We start from the raw sequence: 19,960 nt of genomic DNA, 5'->3' as shown, positions 1-19,960 counted from the left end.
TAGAGTTTAAAAACAAAAAAAATCAGTCTTTTGTGGTGATGATGATGATGCAGGGTTTTATCAGGTAAGGAGAGATTCTAACTGCTGAGGAAAACCATGTCTGTTGCCGGGAGTAACCAGGCACGTGTCGGGACAGGGTGTCCACACATATTTCAGAATAACTCAGGTTAACTGACATATTTTTGCCTACTTTAGGTAGCGCACAAGCCACTTTTTGTAATTAAACAACATAAAACGTCTATATTTAGACAATTTCATTTTGTGTGCTAAGTAATGATTAGCTTCAGGAATGGGGTTTCACTGAACATGAAATGTTTCGTGTTGACATATGGCTCTTTGACCAAAACAACCAATCAGATCTAAGAGGCGGGTCTTAGCGCTACCAATCAATCTCACATGCTCAATGTTTAGAAACAACTTACCATTACAGGAAAACTTTATTCACCACCATTGGTGGGACTGCTAACTCGCGTTAGCATTCACGGTCGGCTCCTCCTGGCTCTGATTGGTTGTTTCTGACTGAGCTGTATATTTTTGCAGTTTGCACTGGGGGAAGGCAAAAACTACCTTTCACATATTATACGACACATTTTATCTACATTCTTTTTTATTATTTTAACTACATTCTTTTCTAATTCAGTTAGTCAATTATTTCCTTCTCGTTTTTTACTCGTTTTTAATCGATTTGTAATCTCTTACTCTTGATTTTTCTGTAAAGCACATTGAATAGTCTTGTACACCAAATGTGTTACACAAATAAATTTCCCTTGCTTATACTGTCACGACATAATCACACTTATGTATTTTATTTATTTTAATTAGTTACAAACCTGCTACTTATCCTCTAGATGTTTGAGGATAATTTTGTCAACTCAGCCTCAGAGTTTGGGACCTAAAAATTCTAGATATTGGTACATAAAGAACTAAAGTGGTGCTGCAGTGATTATGTGTTTTTAGCCAGAGGTGCAATTCAACACAGGAGAACAATAAATCGCTCAGAACATCTCTGAAAAAAAGTCCCTGCAAAGAAAAGCGGGTGTAGCAGATTCTCCTTTTAATTAGAAAGAGTGATGTGTCCAGTAGATGGAGCTATAAACTTTATGACACATCCTCCAGGCAGTTTAGAAAACCAGAGAGCTACATATAAGAAGACATCATCGGAGACGAACTTAGGAAAATATTTTCACACGGGATAAATGAGGTTCTTGGAAAAATAGCTGAAAATAAATATTTAAATTTAAGAAAAAAAACCTAAAGATTATAATGCAAACGAGCTGGCATCACACCCTCTGTTGGCCTTCATAGCGAGTTGAGCAACATTTTTCTCACAGGGAGGTGCTCCTTTGTGCTCCAGCTGTTTATACAGACGCATATTGTGTTAGGTTGAATGATTAACAGAAGGTGAGTCGCAGCTCACTGATGAATCTGCTCACAGCGTGGAAGTGGTTTAATCTCGTGTCTTTACGTCTTAAAACGTTACGTGTGAGTAATGGATCTCTACAGCTCCTCCAGAGTTGCCACAAGACTCTTGTCCTCTTCTCTGATTAATGATGTCCTCATCAGGCATGTCTGTTTGAGCGGATGGATATATTTTTTGATCGTTTTGCGGTTGTGACGCCTTTTCGGAGCCGTAACCACAGCGGGCTAAAACGAAGCATTGAACTCAACGCAGTTTTTCAAGGTAAACCAGTGTCTAAAGCAGGAACATTACAATCCAAGTAATAGAAAGAAACCAAACCAAATAATTTCAGAAATGAAGTTACGTGTAATAATGTGAAATGACACAAGGAAAGAGTATTGAACACTCGCAAAAAAAAAAAGAAAAAAAGAAAGGGGAGTCAGCTAAGACACCAGTTGAGATCTATTGGTGATTAGAAAACCATCCAGATGATTCGGTCCAAACGGATAGATGGATGGGTACTTTGACTAGGAGCTGCAGCTTTGTGCTCAGCCATCTGGAATGTTTCGAGATCAGTCCACAACCTCAGGTTTCACCGTATCTATTACGGCTCATTCGAAAATAAACTGGAGCAGAGGTATGAAGGTCGATGAGTCTGAAGTTCCTGTCGTAGCGTAGAGACGACAAAGGTGGGTTCCAGGATGGATAGTAAAGCTTTGGATTCAATACAGGCTTCTTGTCTTTGTATACACACACACACACACACACACACGCACGCGCGCACACTCCACACTAAGATCATCAGATGCTAATGTCTGACAAAGTGAATACAAAAAGCAGTTTTCAAATTACAGTTTTATGTATGACGGAATAAAAGCTGCCCAAACCAACCTGGCCCTGTGTGAAAAGGTGATGACTCTTTGCAGACTGGGTGTCTGGGTGGCAGCACTGACTGAACCCCAATGATAACCTGCAATGAGCCTTTCACATCTCTGCGGAGAAACGTTGACCGACCAAGCCTCCATTTTGTTCAAGACGGTGGTAAATATTCTGTCACTCCGAGGTAACGAAGCCCAGTGTTTTCTGGGAAATGTGAGATGGGTCTTTGGCTGTTTTTTTTTTTTTTTTTTTGGTCAGCACATGTTTTGGCCTCAGAACATTGCCTCTCTGCCCAGCCTGTCTTTCTTCTTCCCCACTGTTTCATGTTATATCCTTTAGTAGGCAGCGGTTCACACTTTGGTCCACAGGAATCCCGTAGCTTTAGATAGGACTTTGTAAAAATTTTCAAACTGACGGATTTTAGAGACTTTGTTTCTTGTCTTGGATTTTTTTTAAAGCTGCAGTATGTAAATGTTTTACCAAAAACATTTTGTTTTTTTTACATAGTTTTTAAAATTGTCACCATGTTGCGACAATATGGTATGAGACAGATAATCTGTAAAAAGATAAATCTCCTCCAGCTTCTCCCTGAGCTACTACTGCTATCTAAAGAAATGCACCGCTCCCGACCAAAAGCAACCAATCAGAGCCAGGAGGAGGGGCTCAGCGCTGTCAATAATCCTCATGTACTTGCTGCTAAATGTGCTAATGGTGGTGAAAGAACTCATTCTTTCTGGAAAACTGTTTATGCCCCATCATCAGTGGCCATGCTAACTAGCTTTAGCACTCTTTGCTAGATGCAGGATAGCAGACAGTGGTCAGTAGCGCCACACGGAGGTTGATTGACACCGCTAAGACCCTCCTCCTGGCTTGGATTGGTTGTTTCTAGATAGCAAGGCAGAGGAGCTCGATTATTTTTTTCACAGATTATCTGTCTCATACCGTACTGTCACAACACAGTGACAGTTTCAACAAATATGTAAAAAAAATATTTTTTTAATAAAAGTTACATATATTACATTTCTACGTCGGTGTATTACATTTCCACATAGGATGAGGTTGGTTTGGAAAGCTTGTATCTAAATGTTACCATCTTATGGCCAGTATATTTCTTGAACGTATCTTTGACTCATATTAAACATTTTGACAATGAGCTGAAGAAACACAACAGGAAAGGGAGGAAAAAAATCTGGAAGCGGGCAAAGACAATATTAAAGGTGGTACATATCTTCAACATCACACCCTGTCTGAATGTGTCACCCGGCCGACCTGCAGCCCTGAAACTAATTACAGATGGTGTGTCTTATCCCAAACAACATATGGCCTCCTTTTGGTCTCTGCGGCAACGAGTGTGGGTCAAACGATTAGAGCAGGCCGCTCAACCTGTAACTGCTCTGGACTCGGAGCAGAGAGGAAGCTGGCACAGAAACAACAGACGGGGGCGGGGGGTTGTTGGACCTCGCCTCGCCTGACAAAAACAGGCAGACGACAGGGAAACCAACCTGAATGGCCTACTTTCAACCCAACCAGAGCAGGTTGAGTTGAAAGTAGGTCCTATATGTTAAAGTACACTTACTCTGCGAGTCAAGCTTCTGTTTAACTAAATCTAGGTAAAACACAACCAAGGACAATCCAGAATGCTAAACACTTATCTAGAAACAATTTGGTTTTCTCAGAACAAACCACATGGCATGCTGCAGGTGCACACGTTTTGATGCATAGGTCAGTACACAAGAGTTTTATTTAAAAAAAAAAAAAAAAAAAAAACTGACTGAAAATTAACACTGTGGATTGTTCATAATGAAATCAGAACATTTTAGTCTGGCCAGATCCTCTTCATGACTGATATTGGCAAGTTTTCCTGCAATCTAAGCGTTGTCATGTCATCACATGCAGCCTTCAGTGTTTTTGCTGGATAACGAATAAAAGTGAAAGAAAAATTTACAGGAATATTGATACAAAATTAGCTAACAAACAGAAAAACCTAGCATAATATGGTCTTCTCTTAATTGACAAACTATATCTGAAGTGAGTTTTATTCATTCTACCGAAAGGTCTGGTCAATAGATTGATATTAAATAAAATTGTGGCATATTAAAAATCATAGAATATGTGTACTGGATCTAAAGTTTTAAAACTCCGCTGTCTATGTATCATAAACTATATCAGATGTGTCGGTCAAAGCCACGAAAAACCTGTTTTATGTTTTGCCTCTTTTTTTCTCCTGGACATGCAGAAAGCATCGCGATATTTAGTCATCAGACCACAGGCCTGAGGTTACAGAGGTGATATCTCGCGCTACCTGAACAGTCGGAGTCTCATTCCGCCACGGTCCAGCCTGCCGGGAGGGGGTTTCTGCTGAACAGCTCTACATTAGTCTTTTCATTTGGAAATAGAACTGAAAGTTTATATTTGTAACGATCAACTTTTTTTATTTATTTAAAGTAAATCAACAGGTCTACGTTATTTTACATTTATTCGTCGTAATTTGTAGAGGAAAAAAACAGCTAATTTTGCCGTTTGAGATCAGCCGGTGGTGCTAACAAAGAAATTGTTTCTCTTCAGTAATAATCCCCCACTATTCTCTTTAGTTATGAGTCATGTGGTCGTTGATAATCCACACGGTCTAGATCAGCAGGTGAGTAATTTCAACTTGTTCTTATTTCTTTCGGGAAGTTTGAGAATTTTTGTCCTGTTAACCTTAGTTTCGACTGAGAAAAGAGGGGAGCTAGTCAAGCTAAGCTAACGCAGCCTGCTAAAATGGAGGCTGTAGTCGCAGTGGAGAGGATTGTGATGGCGGAACATGATGTTCCGACGTGCTAGCGAACTGGCCGACAGAAGTCTTCCTTGAAATTATGTGACGACGCTTTTTTAAAATGTAATTTCTTCAACTTTAATATATAAACGTATTCGAATGCCGTTTTGTTTGACCGACTACTGCTTTAAAAACCAATGAAAGCCAGTGGAAAACTACTAGGTTAGCTGACATTTTAGACCCGGCCGGCATTCTTCTACTACACAGAGCGGCGCAGCTAATGAGGCCTGCTCAGCCTGAAACGTGGCGCAGGAAAAAATGTTGGCGTCGGGGTTTAAACATCCACGAACGACCTATTTCTTCTCCATGACGTGTATTTACACATTTTCCCCAAATAAATATGGTTACACCCATTTGGTAAAGTTATTATTTGTGTAACATTTTATTTAAATATTTATTTTCGACATTTTTATCCGATTATTTAACACCGCAAATCGCACTTTGACGCTCAATGGGCGCTTTGTAGCTCTCGTTCCCTTGACCTAAATGCGTATATCTTATTGAGTTCCTTTTAACGGTGAAGTTACAGCGACAAAACTACTAATTTCCTAAAAACGAAGTGTTGACTGACAGAAGTAGTAAACACGGCAAACAGAAGCCGTTTTGGTTACTAAACTCATAAACGGGTGTCTAACATCTCTTGAAAGATTTGTTTCTTCATCTCGAGGGAGACCAAAAAAAATGCGTAGTCAGCTCCAAAGTTCAAAAGCTCAGCTCGGCTACATTTCTGTTTTGATGCCGACTTATTTTAACTGGGTCAGTTTGAATTTGTTTAGTAAAACTAAGTTGCACAACATGTAATGTTTGGATTATTTTATTGTGGGCTTTAGTGCTTAGTTCTTACCTTTCTTAAAATGAAAGCCAGTATGCCAGTCAGCTTCATCATCATACACACTGTTGACAGCCTGAGATTTAAAATATTCCACTATAATCTGCTCTACTTCCTTAGTGAGGCCATATTAGTAAGAGGTTGCCATTTTGGTTACCATCAAAGATGATGATCTTTCCAGTTAGTTTGCCATCCTTCTTTTTCATCTCATTACAGTAAAAGGAAATGTGACTTGCTAAACATTTAGAATACAAAAATGAGTTTGATTTGAGCGTTTTCATAACCATACTCGAATGTTTTCACCACCAACACTCTGATAATCTGCCACTATTTTAACTTTTCCATTATTTTTGTTACTGTTACAGTATTTCAATTGTTACACAAGAGTTTTCCTAGCAGTCAGTATTTCCATGAATTTTATGGTTGGTCATAAAAATGTTTATATTGTGCATGTGATTTCATTTACTTGAAAACTTTGAACTGTACTCGGTTAATGTGAAACATGGCATTAAAAGGAACCAAACGCATAATTCAGGTCAATGGGTTTTTAAATTTGTTTGTTTTATAGTGACAAAGCACATTAATGACAGGGATTAAATGTTGTATTATCAACGGCTTCCTCCTGTACTTATGAGAAACAATCACATTCTTAATTGGTTTTATTTTTCACTTGTAGCTTGCTGCCCTAGACTTGAACCCTGACGGTCAAGGCGGAGGAACTGGCAGTAAGTAACAACTTCAACAGTTTATTTATTTTTTATGAATATCACTTTTTACGAAGTACTTTTTTCAGCTTTTAAATTGAAGGAAAAATGTTTGCAAAACGAGTACCGATGCATTTTCTGCTATGGGATGTTCATAGTAGAAAATGATGCAAACATAGCAGTTTCCAACACAAGGACAAGAAAAAAGTACCAATTGCTGATACTTTTAGTATCAGTCTTTAGTGGAAATTCAATGTAGAGAAATTAAACTCCTAAAAAACTGCAATTGTTGCACCTATATTTAAAAGAAAAGAAAAATTTGTTCAGCCTGTTTTTAACTCCAGGAAGCCGCAGGTTGCAGTGGCCTGGACCAGAGCAACACATCTGAATCAGATGAACGGCTCAACACTGAGGAAATGTATTAAATTGATTCGAGTGTGCTGAAGCAGGACGAACAAAGGGTCCAGTGTGGTAGCTCAGGAGGACTGAATGTAGGGTTAATAATCTAATTTTTAAAATCTTTTTCACACTTCCGTAGATCCCCATGTATTCACTAATTTTTCTGTGGAACATAACCTGAAATTCTTCATTGAAAAGTCAGATTTTTTTCAGAGCATATCTGAAATATTCTAATGAAAATGCAGCTTGGGAAGCTGATTTTCCCTCAGTGCAGTGCTAGTTGACATGCTATTGGCTGGTGTTTCGCAAAGCAGCCAATCCAGGAGCACTTTTTAATTCCCCTTGGTGTAGATTGGCTGATAAGGAAGGCTGTAGGTGTTGGCTTCTGCAGTAGCTCCAAGACGGCGTGCACTGTGCGCATTACTGCATTTAAAGGCATAGTTGGTGTTTGAAGTATTAAAATAGGCAGAGGTTTCAAAATATATCGAATGGGATTCTTTTTAAAACAAAAGTAGGGATTTTGTTTTTTAAAGTGTCCCAGTGCTCACCAGTGTGTTCTCTCTACCCAGGACGCTACATTCCACCTCACTTGAGGAACAAAGATGCTGCAAAAAACGGTGAGTTTGTCGAACGTTGTGCCCGGCCCCCGAGAAAAATCGTAACAAGTTTGATGTGCAAGTTCTGTTAATAAGAAAAGCCCATCAGAGCATGGTAAAAGCAAGCACAATTGAGAACAGATCAGAGGCGTTCAGCAGTACGTTTTGGTAACGTATTGATCTTTACCTGTCAAGCCAAAGACACCAGTTGTCTTTTGTCAGGTTTAAAATGTACTGAGGAACCTTTCCATCGCACAGAACGAACAGAGGACGCTGTGCGGAGTGCGTTTTCTTTCTGTGCTGGACGGGTTTTCGGTGCTCACAAAGTAGGTCAAGTGGTATCGTATGTCAGCCTGAGCCTTCAGGTTTCACCCCAGACTGCTCCTACACGTGAGGATGGGGCCAATTCACTTTCATTTAGCTCAGCTATTGAACAGAAACATTTTGTCCCTCGAACTTCAAGCTCTGGCTCATTCAGTCTCATGTGAAAGACGGTGCTAGCTCCAGGCAGCTCTGATAAAGGCTGAAATTGGGACTGTCATATTTTGAGATTAAAGCAAGCTAAAAGTCATGGTACTGTGTGGTTGCACACTTGACCCTTTTCCCCCTTTTTGTTTTTGTTTTTTTACTCTTTCTTATTCCACAGCAGGAAATTCTTATTCCGCTGGTAAACAGTGCGGTTATTCAGTGGCACCAGTAAATTTCTGTAAGTCCCTTCTGTCTGCTTTTGCTGAGGGCAAATGGCATTTAGAGATGCATGAAATAACAATTTCACACACCAATAAAGTGAGTTTGACGGGAGGAAGGTTTAAAAACTATTAATTTAATATTAGAGATGCACCAATCCAGTACTGATATCAATCCTGATGAGGAAGAAAAAAAATTATCTGTGACGATGCGCCTTTTCCGTAAGGGCAGATCTACTCAGCCTAACTCTATGCTTTGTGCTCTGAGTGGCATCACGCTTCATGTATTCAACACTATATTAAGAATTCCTCTGTTGAACCATTTGAAAGGTTTGTTGCACTTGATCACATGTATGACCAAGGTAGTCAGTTTCTTTACTATTTTCCATTTTCTGTTCTCTTAATTGCAGTGAGTGAACAAATTAAAAGTTTTTTTTCACTCGCTTGTTTGACCAAGCAAGTTGGTGTGTTCAAGTGTTGCTGTACTGGTGTAGTTATTTTTTTTAAAAAAGTAATTTGGTACATTTAAGTAAAATAAATAAATAAAATTGCTTTAAGTCGGCACTTTTTTCTGTACCAGCCAATACTAAACCTCAAATATCTGTATCAAAAGGGGGGAAAAAAAGTGGATCGGTGCATCCCTTTAACTTGACTTAATTGTTGCGCTTCTCTTTGCTGAAATGCTTGCAGTTGAAGCTAATTCTAAGGCAAGATATTTGTCATTTAATTATTGGCTACCTTTTCCTTAGTCCTGGTTTTTTTTCCCTTTTCTTATGGACAATATGGATTCCCCTCCCCCTCTTCATGCATATAAATATTGATGTCGTTTATCTCACCTTCAATGGTCTTCAAGATGCCCCTAAGCAGTGCCCCCAACCATGGCAGGCTGACTGCCAGCCAGCACAGGGAGCTAGCTGTCCTACAGGATGGGATGACTGTACCATGGGTAACTACTGTGCAAAGTCAAAGCCAACACTTAAAAACCTGCATGAGCCAGTACTCCCTGAGGGTGGGGGCGGGGAGTGGCAGATCTTAAAGCCTGCTTCCCTACTTTTTACTCAGGTTACCCAAGACTGGCCTCTCAAGAGCTTGCCTTTTACCATGCCTACAGTGGCGGCTGGCGAAACCGATGCGGTACACTTTGACCTCCGCTTGCATGCTGTCCCATCTACCCGTTGGCACACTTTGACAGTGTGTGCAGCTAGCATAGTTAGCATAGTTGCTAATGAGCGTGATGATGCTGCATGTCAGCGATGCATTGGGTTACCCCACATCACCTGACAGTTTACTGACAGTTTACTCTGTAGGCAGTGAAAGGGATGCAGAGCTGGTTTTAGTAGAATCTGGTTGAATCTGCTGCCATCAACCTGTGGAGTTGGACCCATTTTATTTAGCAAAACTGCACCAGAATCCTGGATTCAGCTCTGCTTCGACACACCCGGGTTAAACGGATGGTTCAGGATTTTGTATAACTTTTCAACAGGAGGCAATCAAGTTGTTTGTTGGAGCAGGAAAGCATCCAGAAGTTACTATACAGAGGGAGCAGACCGGAGAGGCAGACCCCTGCTCCAGTAATGCATCCCCACCACCTTCTTCAAACTCAACAAAAAATGGTGTTCAGTTAATTTGAACACCAATTTCTGCTGGTTTACGCAGCAAGAACTTTTCATTTGTGCCGCTCTCATATTAATGTTCCATTTTTCCAGTGGTCATCAAGGGTCAGCAAGATGCTACAAAATCAAATAAAATGTGTCTCTCAACTATGCTAATGTGTGCAGCAAAATTATTTGTTTGTGCCATTATAATTTGTAAGCTTAAAAAAGAAAAAAAAAAGTTTGCAGAGATCAACCTTGTGATGGTTTGTGCAGCAAAATTATTCTGTAGCACAGCTGGTTGGTCACAGATTTGCTTGATTTTGTGAATGTTGACCTGTAACCTCTGGAAACATTCATTAATATCCTTCCAATTATTATTTTTTTAAATCCACTTCAAAAATCTGAACTTGAAAAATATCCAATAACAAATCCTAGGTGGCTAATTTATTTTGACACATTTTAGTTACTGATTGTTTCTGATTATTCCCATGAACTCTTAAAACTTTAAATCAACATGATCGCTAATAGCTGCCTAATGTTTCAAACATTTTATTAATTTCTCAACCTGAACTTTCAGTCAGCTTTGCCTTGAACACAGACTTCTTTGGCTCATCAGTGTCTGACCGGGCATTGTGATCGCTTGTGTTGGCCATCTCTGTTGTGGGCTTACTAAAAGGCTTGTCGTGTGCTTACTAATGGTTTCCACAATGGAGGATTTTGTTGACTCCCGGGTCTAAAAGTCTTTTATCTTCAACAAAAGACCTTGGAAGTCTGCCAAGATCCGTGTGGCTATTCTGCTTTTGATATTTGGGCTGAGGACGTTTCGGCAGAACGCTCAGACTAACGGTCGTCGTTCCTCATTCACCTGCTTCAGACCTGAAGTGTGGCCACCAGCGGGAGCAATGGCTGCTGAAATTGGTGCTGCACAGTAATATTTACTCTGTTGTTAAACAATAGTGTCAAAGGGGCCTGTTTCTACCTGCCTGCTTTGGTATGTTGTCTGCAGTTCAGTTGTGATGGACCTAATTAAACCTACTGTGTGTATTTGAAGTGTTAGCAACTGGATATAAAACCATTTCTAAACCTAGTTTTTTTTTTTTTTTTTTTCCTTTTAATGTGAAGATTCACCTGGATGGGACGGAGGACGCACCAACGGATTTGTGAATGGTTTCCATGACAACCGTACAAATGGGGGTTTCGGAGGGCGCGGACCCCCTCGCAATGACAGAGGTGGGCGTGGCGCTTACCGTGGTAACAGGGGCGGAGGCTCGTTTAATCAACCATTGCAAAATGCAGGTGGGGAATTCCTGTTCTCTTAAATATCTAACTGTAGCCGAAGGTGTAGCGTAGCGTTAGCCGTAAGCCCTCCCCCCACCCTTTTTTTTTTTAAAGTGTCTGTTTACATTCTCTTGATAGTAAGCATGCATTTTTAAACTTGCATCCCAGTCTATTAGCTGTGAGGATAGGTCAGGAGTGACATAAATTGACGGTTTAACAGGACTTTTGCTTTAAGGAAAACACACAGCTCCAGCCTTGGTAAGCAGCAGACATCTCTGGATGTCTGACAGCTGATTGTGCCAGAACAGTTTCAGAGTTCGTCAGTGACGGCGTTTCATTTCCCTCGTCGCAGGGTTTGGAGGCTACGAAAACAAAGACGGAGGCTGGGGAGGAGCCCCTAGAGACGCCGCCTACAACAGCTTTGGAGGACGCAACGATCGGTCCAAGTCTGCGTTCTTCAACGACCGTGGGTCTGGCTCCAGAGGAAGGTGTGTGTGAGACACTTCTGAAAGTCTTACAGCAACCCTGAAATACGTGAAGCATTCAGACCATCAGAGATTTTATCTTCAGTTTTACATCTAGGTGTCATTTGTGCAGAAAAACCGTTCCAAACAAGTCACTGATGCTAAATTTCATTATAGCTTGGGGCTGAAACAAGTAATCGAGATGAATCAATTATTGAAATGTAGTAATTGCTAGCTGGCGTGTACGGACTCTCAAATACGGCATTTGTTGAAAGAACAGGGCAATAATTTAGCCGACACTGAACAAAAATTTATATATTTTGGATTTAAGATGAAAAACCTTGTCTGTGAATATGACCTTCAGGTGACAGTTTTAGCTTCATTTGGTTAAAATTCTGCCATTAAATGAAACTTGAGAACCTTTTCCATCCCATTATTAACTGGTTAATCAATCAATCAGGATTATCTGCATCTCTTTCTCTGCCTTAGCTGCAGATGCTTTTACAATTGATCAAGCATATGCTAAAGGAAAAGTTGACACATTTTAGGCACTAAAGTTTTTTTAAAAGTAATTTTACAACTTTTATGTATTTTTACAGTTTTAAATTTAAGTGGTTAAATGGTTTGTTTTAGCCGATTGTCAGTATAATCTATAAAATACTCACTTTCTAAAACAATAGTTTGCTGCAGCAGCATTATATCGCCACATTTAAACGGAACATTTGCATCTGTTCCAGATACGAGCGTGGGGGGTTCGGTGGCGGTGGGAACAGCCGCTGGGTGGAGGACTCCAGAGGAGAAGATGACTGGTCCAAGCCTACTGCACCCAATGAGCGTCTGGAAAAGTAAGCGACATTAAGCTCATGGTTGGGAATAATCTGTATGTTACAATCAGACTAATCCTGACTGTATCCTGTTTGCAGCGAGCTTTTCTCTGGAAGCAACACAGGGATAAACTTTGAGAAATATGACGATATTCCCGTGGAGGCGACTGGAACCAGCTGCCCACCACACATCGAGAGTGTAGGTGTCCCTCATCGTCTCTGTTCCTGTTTTTAGACAGAGCCTGGTGACTAATGACTGTTTCATTGTGCAGTTTCATGATGTGGACATGGGGGAGATCATCATGGGGAACATCACCCTGACCCGCTACACCCGGCCCACTCCGGTCCAGAAGCACGCCATCCCCATCATTAAGATTAAGAGAGACCTGATGGCCTGCGCCCAGACGGGTTAGTGTCCCTGATCCCGAACGGGTTAGCGTTTAGTGTGACTGGTTAGCGTCTCTGGTGTTCCTTACAGACAGTTGAAGTAAAAGTTTGTTGTCTTAAGATGGTTGGTGGTTTTTGTTTGATCTTTATTTAATGGAGCCCATGTGTGTTTCAGGTTCTGGTAAAACTGCTGCTTTCCTGTTGCCGGTTCTGAGTCAGATCTACACAGAAGGGCCAGGAGATGCTCTGCAAGCCTCAAAGAACAGTGGACAGGTAAAAACAATAATCCATGAAGTTGTAATCATTCCACACGGTGTTGGGTTGGTCCTGAGTTTTCCTCCAACCTCCAGGAGAATGGACGGTACGGCCGTCGTAAGCAGTATCCCATCTCCCTCGTTCTGGCTCCAACCAGAGAACTGGCTCTGCAGATCTACGATGAGGCCAGGAAGGTGAGTTTGGAGCTAACAAATCGTTCTTCAGTTCTTATTTTTCACTGCCATGTGAAATCACAAGACCTCCTGTTGGTTCCTGGTGTCCAGTTCGCCTACCGCTCCCACGTGCGTCCCTGTGTGGTGTACGGCGGCGCCGACATCGGGCAACAGATCCGGGACCTGGAAAGAGGCTGCCATCTACTGGTGGCCACACCAGGACGTCTGGTGGACATGATGGAGAGAGGCAAGATCGGTCTGGATCATTGCAAGTTAGTATCCAACTCACTGGGATGTCGAAAGATCAAACGTTTGAATTCAAAGGTTTGACCCCGGGATCTATCGGTGACTAAATGTTGAATCGTGTCTGCAGCTACCTGGTTCTGGACGAGGCTGACCGCATGTTGGACATGGGCTTTGAGCCGCAGATCAGACGCATTGTGGAGCAGGACACGATGCCGCCCAAGGGCATCCGCCAGACCATGATGTTCAGCGCCACCTTCCCCAAAGAGATTCAGGTGTGTTTTCATGACAGCAGCATTACAGTGTCGCTTTGGCGGTGCGTTCAATGAGTCTGGTCATCTCATTGTTGGCTGCTGTTGATCTCAGATCCTTGCTCGTGACTTCCTGGAGGACTACATCTTCCTGGCAGTGGGGCGCGTCGGTTCCACATCAGAGAACATCACGCAGAAGGTTGTCTGGGTAGAAGAGAACGACAAGAGGTCTTTCCTTCTGGATCTGCTCAATGCCACAGGTAAAAAAAAAAAGTTTTCTTCAGTCATCAAATGAAAACGGTTGCATCTCATTCTGTTCAAGTCTGCAATGCTAAGCTAATGTCGGACTCTGGCTGCAAGGTCTAAAGATATTTCCGCCAGAAAGCTAAGCCTGGTGGTTGAGGCGCTAAGTCAGTCTCATTAAGTTCCTGTCATGTTTTTGAGTTAAAAAATGTTTAAAGTCAACAGGAAATTTGAAAATATCACTTGATAATTATGTATTATTGAAAGATTAGTGCTTAAATATCGGCTATAAAGTCTTACAAAATGCAAACAAAACCTAAAATAAATAGCGGTGCTTAGACTGGTGGGTGCCCGAGTAAAGCCTGGTGGCCCGCCAGGCTTATAATACATTGGGGGAAACCCTGCAGGAACATGACCAGCCTACAGAAAGCTTTGCCTCATACCAGAGGCATGTAGCTTTATTCATATTCCTAGGAATTTGATTCAGTGTTTGGTCTTATGCGTAGAAATACAATCTAAACTGAATTGAACTGGGTTTATCTTGTAGCTCTGATACTAATGAACTTATTTAGCACCTCCAGATGTTGTTTAAGGCCTGCATGCCTGGCTATGGGGGAGGAGGAAGGTTGTCTCTGGAGTGAATGCTAAGATGACTATTTTTCAGTTCTTTTTACTGGCTTGCATAATTAAATATCTGAATTTTAATCCAATAATCAGACGCATAGCAGACATTATGAAACCATTTAAGTAATCTTGGGGATTTTTGATGATCAGTAAAATTTAAAACTCCAATACCTGTTTCAGTAAAGAGGAATTTATCACCAGGGCTTTAATAATCTTCCTGTTGCGTCCTCAATGATGTCTTCAGTTCCTGCTTCTGTAAAACTCGTCCAGGTTATATTTCCGTACTTGCTGCATGCGTGTGGATTCCTAGTATTTCAAAGCCCACTCATGTGGCTTCCTCATGGCTCCCCAGGTAAAGACTCCCTGACTCTGGTGTTTGTGGAAACAAAGAAAGGAGCCGATGCTCTGGAAGACTTCCTGTACCGCGAGGGCTACGCCTGCACCAGCATCCATGGAGACAGATCTCAGAGGGACAGAGAGGAAGCTCTGCACCAGTTCCGCTCTGGACGCTGCCCAATCCTGGTGGCTACAGCTGTAGGTTACCCATAGTTGCGTTGTATTTCTCTAAATGTAATCATTCCTGAGTTGTTTTGCCAAAAAAACTGTTGCAGTTGCATATACTTCCTGCTTGACTTTGAGCTTGTAAGGACACAGAGCCAACTGAGGAACACCAAATAAATGTCCTTCCTTCTGTCCAGGTGGCTGCTCGAGGTCTGGACATCAGCAACGTGAAGCACGTGATTAACTTCGATCTGCCCAGCGACATTGAGGAGTACGTTCACCGTATCGGCCGTACGGGACGTGTGGGCAACCTCGGTACGATCCCGCTCTCAGTAGCTTAAAATGATCTCTGCTTTAAAGGACGGCGGTGTAACATAAACTTGTGGACTCTTGCTCAGGTTTGGCCACGTCGTTCTTTAACGACAAAAACAGCAACATAACCAAAGATTTGCTGGACATCCTGGTTGAGGCCAAGCAGGAGGTTCCTTCCTGGCTGGAGAGCCTGGCCTACGAGCACCAGCACAAGAGCACCAACCGCGGACGTTCCAAGAGGTAACACCCCAATATCTGGTCCCAGGTCAATTCTGCCAGTAAGAGGTCAAAATGAAAATAATTCATAGAAAATCAGACAAAAGAAATTTTTTTCCAAATCTGTTTGATTCGGTGTATAAAACTGAAACTGTGAAACTTAAGCAAAACTGCAGGTGTGTCTGTATTTTTGGTTCAAACAAGCTTGTTCTTCATTCAGTCCATGAAGTACCCAGAGGTTTTACTAAAGAGTAGTGCAACTTCAAAATAAAATTGCTCAAAAGTAATAAGTACCATGTAGTAAAAACACGTTTCCTAGAAGCTGCTAAACTAGTTGCCTCTGTTCTCATGTTCAGACTGACTAAATCTGATGTCTGTCTGGTTCCTGTGTGCAAATGCTTATTGGTTTCTCTCCAGCAGGTTCTCTGGTGGTTTCGGAGCCAGAGACTACCGCCAGGCATCCGGTGGCTCCGGAGGCTTCAACAGCAACCGCCCAGGACGCAACGCTGGCGGTCACGGAGGAAACCGTGGCTTTGGTGGTGGAGGTACGCAAGCTAATGTGGCTCGGCTTTAAAGGGGCAGCATCATGTAAAATCTTTAAAATAAAAAATAAATTCTATGTTCCCTCAAAAACATGGCTGGTGTTGCCATGGTTCTTTCATTCTTTTGCCCTTTAATCACTCATGGCAACCATTCAGCTGTTCAAAATGCCTGGGTGGACATTGCTAATTGTTTCTGGCTAGTCTGAAGGAGCTAACACCTGGTGGAACCGTCCATCCACTGAACTTATCCCAGCTGCTACTCAGAACAACGCCGGTAAAAACGTTAAAGGGTTAATAGAGGAGCAAAGTTGTGATGACTTCGTGAGGACGGAGTTTCACAGAGACCCAATTTTGAGGCGTTAAGTTATATTTACTTGATATTTATATCAAATAAATATAGTTGACATAAATAGCATTTTTATAACATCTAAAGTTACTTGACTGTTATAAAATGCCTCTGTGCCTGGAAAATGCATAAAGCTGCCCCTTTAAGGTGTTTTTGTGCTGCCTTGACTTTCACCTTTCCGTTTCCCAGACTAGTCGGTTCCTCTGACCTGTCCTGACTTTCTCCTCCCAGGTGGCTTCGGCGGCAACTTCTACAGCGACGGCTACGGTGGAAATTACAACCACTCTGGTAGTGTAGATTGGTGGGGGAACTAAACACCATAGGAACAGGTTGTCATGCCAACCTGCTGGAAACCACATGTTAACCTAAGCCAGACCATAACAAACCCTCCCCGTGTAGCTCCACTGACAGACAGTACATTACAACCCCAGTTCTCTGCCACTGGCTTCTTTCCCCCCGAAAGGAATCGCAGCACGACGCAAAGAAAATCACCAGCACGTGCCGACCGCCAGGGGGCGCCGCAGAGATTTTGCACACCTCAGAGCGAGCATGGATGCTTACATGCACTGTCCGACCGCAACCTCGGACTTTTCATCGTTCAAAAAAAGTATTTTTGTTCTCACTGCGGGGCCCGCCACCCCGCAAACCGGGTAACCTGAGGATTATTTGTATGTTGATGTACTGTGCCTTTTTGAATTTAACCAGGAAATATATGTTGTCATTTCACCAGATGAACATGGCCAAGAGCTCAAAATTTGTTTTAAAGATTTAGTTTGGAAAAAAAATGGTTGTAAAAAAAAAAAAAAGAAAAAAAAAAGAAACTAGAAAAGTTGAAATAAGCTTGGACTTAAACCTTGGCAAACTCTTGGGTGTTGTGGCTCTTGGAGTCATGATTCCATTTGAACCTCAAATTTCTAACATCATGTAGCCTTTTTCTATTGTCAAACAGCTAATGGAGCCATGAGTTTCTCTAAAACTGGGCCACTGTGTGAAGCTGCCGTTTTAATCCGAAAGGGGACAAAGTTCCATTAGTGTTTTCTTTTTTCTTTTCTTTTTTCTGCTCACTCTATCCTGGACAGGCTCTGTTTAGGGACATGGTCATCTTTTTCTTTTCTTTTTTTTTGATTTAGCCATTCCTGACGTAATCTTAAGAAACACAGCAGTCGTTAAGCTCAGTGCCAACAATCGCTGAGGTAGAAAAACCAAGAAACCAATGCTGGAACTCCACGCTTTCTGATAGACTTGACAGTGTTACGGCAGCTAGTCTGTTACCAAGCGCTAGCTACTTAAAAAAAAAAAGAAAACAGTGAACGGTGTTTTTTGTTTCTTTTTACTTGAGACGTTCTCGGAGCAGGCGTATGCAAATTACTTTTGGAAAAACCCCAGTCAGGTTTTTGTGAATCGTTTCTCTACAAAAAAAAGTGTATCGAAGCAATGCCTGCCATCTTGAAAGTGAAGTTCAAAATGGCTGCACAAAAGGACCACAACATTGGGTATTTTACGCTTGCAAGTGTTTTTGTTTTTTGGTCAAGGGAGAAAGGACACGTGATCTTGAGTCGCAGGCTTAACTTAATTACTAACATTTTTCTCTTTTTCAAGCTGCGTTGGAGGCGTGGTTCATCGTTAGGAGACGGGACATTGGAGTAATCACTGAGGTTTTCAAATAACCAGCAGGAAAAATGGGTGGGTGGGGGTGGTCTACGTTGGGGAGCAGCACTCCAACCACACGGGACGGGGGCGGGGTGGGTGGGTGAGGGCGCGGGGCGAGACTTTTTTCAGTGCACCGCCGTTTGGTTTACACACAAAACTGAAGGTGGCCAAAGATCGGAAGGTGTCCTACCTTCTGTACGGAACATTTAGGTAGTATCAGGAAAAAAAAAAAAAATTTCGGAGCAGCTTTTCCTCTGGAAGAGGAGCAGGAGTCAGATACGGAATGCTCCCCAGTCCTCATCAGGTGTGATGTGCCTTGAAACCTTTAATTTTTTTCTTTTCTTTCAATCTGAAAAGCGGATGCACTGACAGTATTGAGAGATTGAATGGTGCTACTTGATATGTGTGTAGGCCCTCGTACATCGAGCCCATCGAGTTTTACTAAAGTTGTTTTATTGCACATCTAGAGTTTTATATAGATGTCTCTGATATGTGTCCTTAAGCTTCCAAATATTGTGTGAGGAGTTTGTGGAGAGAGAGGGGGGGGGGAGGAGACCCACAAAAAAAAACGCAGCTTGTTTACAAAGGGGGAAGGGTTCTCAACGTTGAAATCCAGGATTTATTTGGGACCAGGGGGATTTAGCAGTCTGGGGGGGGAATTTAGCCATTTGCACAGATTTCTAGATTCTACTTTTGCTGCTAGTTTTGTGTAATTTATTAAGCATTTTTGACAAATATTTATTTTTGTAAGCCTCTAAGTGATTCTTTGAAAGTTTCAGAAACTTGACCAAAAGACAGTACAAAAAACACTGGCACTTGAATGTTGAATGTCACCTGTATGCGTGAAATTTATATATTTCGGGGTAGTGTGAGCTTTTTAAATGTATACGATCCATTGGACTCAGTTTCTAATATCCACAGCTGTTTCAGAGGCCTCCACATGGCCAGCCATCTATTAGAATTTCCCAATTGGTCATCAAAATTCAAAGTGGATTTGAGCAAACATGCCAAGGTTTGGAGTAAAGCTTTCAAAAGAGCAAATAAATTTCCTAAGCATATCAGTGCAGAAGTGTTCAGATTCTCCAACTGTGTGCATTAATCCTTTAGTCTAATTTGACCTGATTGTTTTGTTTTTATTTTTTTTCTAGTCAATGTCTGGCACATGGCAATCCTTAAAGAAACAAACATGTGGTTTATTCTCCTTGTTGTATTTTTGCATATATGATGCCTCTCGAGTTCTCCGTGGCTGTGGAACAGGTCTTCAGCTCTGAATCTCAACCAGAACCCGAGACTTGTTGCTCAATCTTTAGAGAAACCCCAGAGCTGTTTAGATGTAGACTTTGCTTTTCTGTGTTAGCCTTTAGGCTGCTGCACTGCATGGAGGTGGAGGAGAAGGGGGGAGTACTCAGCTGTGCAACAAAAAAAATGTAAGATTTTACCAAAATAAAATGTTTGAATGCAAAAAGTTTGTTGAAAAATCAAGCATGTTTTCTGAGAAGTTGTTTACTGTAGATGATGCTGAGAAGACTTGTAGCAAGCAGCCTGCTGCTTTGTGTGGCACCAGGCAGACGGGCGGCGAAAATCAGTTTGTGATGGATTGGATGAGCTTCATTTGTTTTGATGAGGAAAAATGCATAAAGATTTCATTTGTACTTTCAACTGTGTCATTTTTGTATTTTTTCCTCAAGGTGATCGGCTTCATTTTTGCACAGTACCATGTAGCTGAGCACATACGCGGTCCGCATCGCA

General features: G+C 41.7%; 1 protein-coding gene across 18 annotated transcripts; it reads left to right on the top strand.

Moving 5' to 3' along the window:
* The first annotated feature begins 4,585 nt into the window (after positions 1-4,585).
* ddx3xa (DEAD-box helicase 3 X-linked a) lies at positions 4,586-19,870 on the top strand. Of its 18 annotated transcripts, none has more exons than XM_081599181.1 (21): positions 4,586-4,916; positions 6,599-6,647; positions 7,595-7,642; positions 8,286-8,327; positions 9,161-9,253; positions 9,370-9,441; positions 11,025-11,198; positions 11,533-11,668; positions 12,382-12,489; positions 12,568-12,667; positions 12,741-12,876; positions 13,031-13,128; positions 13,206-13,304; positions 13,395-13,555; positions 13,657-13,801; positions 13,893-14,037; positions 14,997-15,178; positions 15,343-15,460; positions 15,544-15,697; positions 16,091-16,218; positions 16,793-19,870. In XM_081599181.1, exons 1-21 carry the CDS (start codon positions 4,872-4,874, stop codon positions 16,873-16,875), a joined length of 2,316 nt encoding a protein of 771 aa, XP_081455307.1. In that variant the 5' UTR covers positions 4,586-4,871; the 3' UTR covers positions 16,876-19,870. The 18 variants fall into 18 exon arrangements, with proteins under 18 accessions (XP_081455307.1, XP_081455353.1, XP_008435340.1 ...); XM_081599227.1 differs by having other exon boundaries at positions 8,271-8,327; positions 16,094-16,218; XM_008437118.3 differs by having other exon boundaries at positions 8,271-8,327.
* Positions 19,871-19,960: the final 90 nt, after the last annotated feature.

This window comes from Poecilia reticulata, chromosome 2 (genome assembly GCF_904066995.2).
Source record: "Poecilia reticulata chromosome 2, P_reticulata-male-v2, whole genome shotgun sequence".
In the NCBI taxonomy this organism is placed as follows: Eukaryota; Metazoa; Chordata; class Actinopteri; order Cyprinodontiformes; family Poeciliidae; genus Poecilia; species Poecilia reticulata.
This window is presented reverse-complemented; position numbering and strand designations above follow the sequence as displayed.

Coding starts and splice junctions, on each gene's coding strand:
- ddx3xa (XM_008437108.3), top strand. CDS start 4,872: ATGAGTCATGTGGTCGTTGATAATCCACACGGTCTAGATCAGCAG. Junction 9,442..11,024: donor CGGCTGGCGAAACCGATGCG/GTACACTTTGAC, acceptor TTTAATGTGAAG/ATTCACCTGGATGGGACGGA. Junction 15,698..16,090: donor AACCGCGGACGTTCCAAGAG/GTAACACCCCAA, acceptor GTTTCTCTCCAG/CAGGTTCTCTGGTGGTTTCG.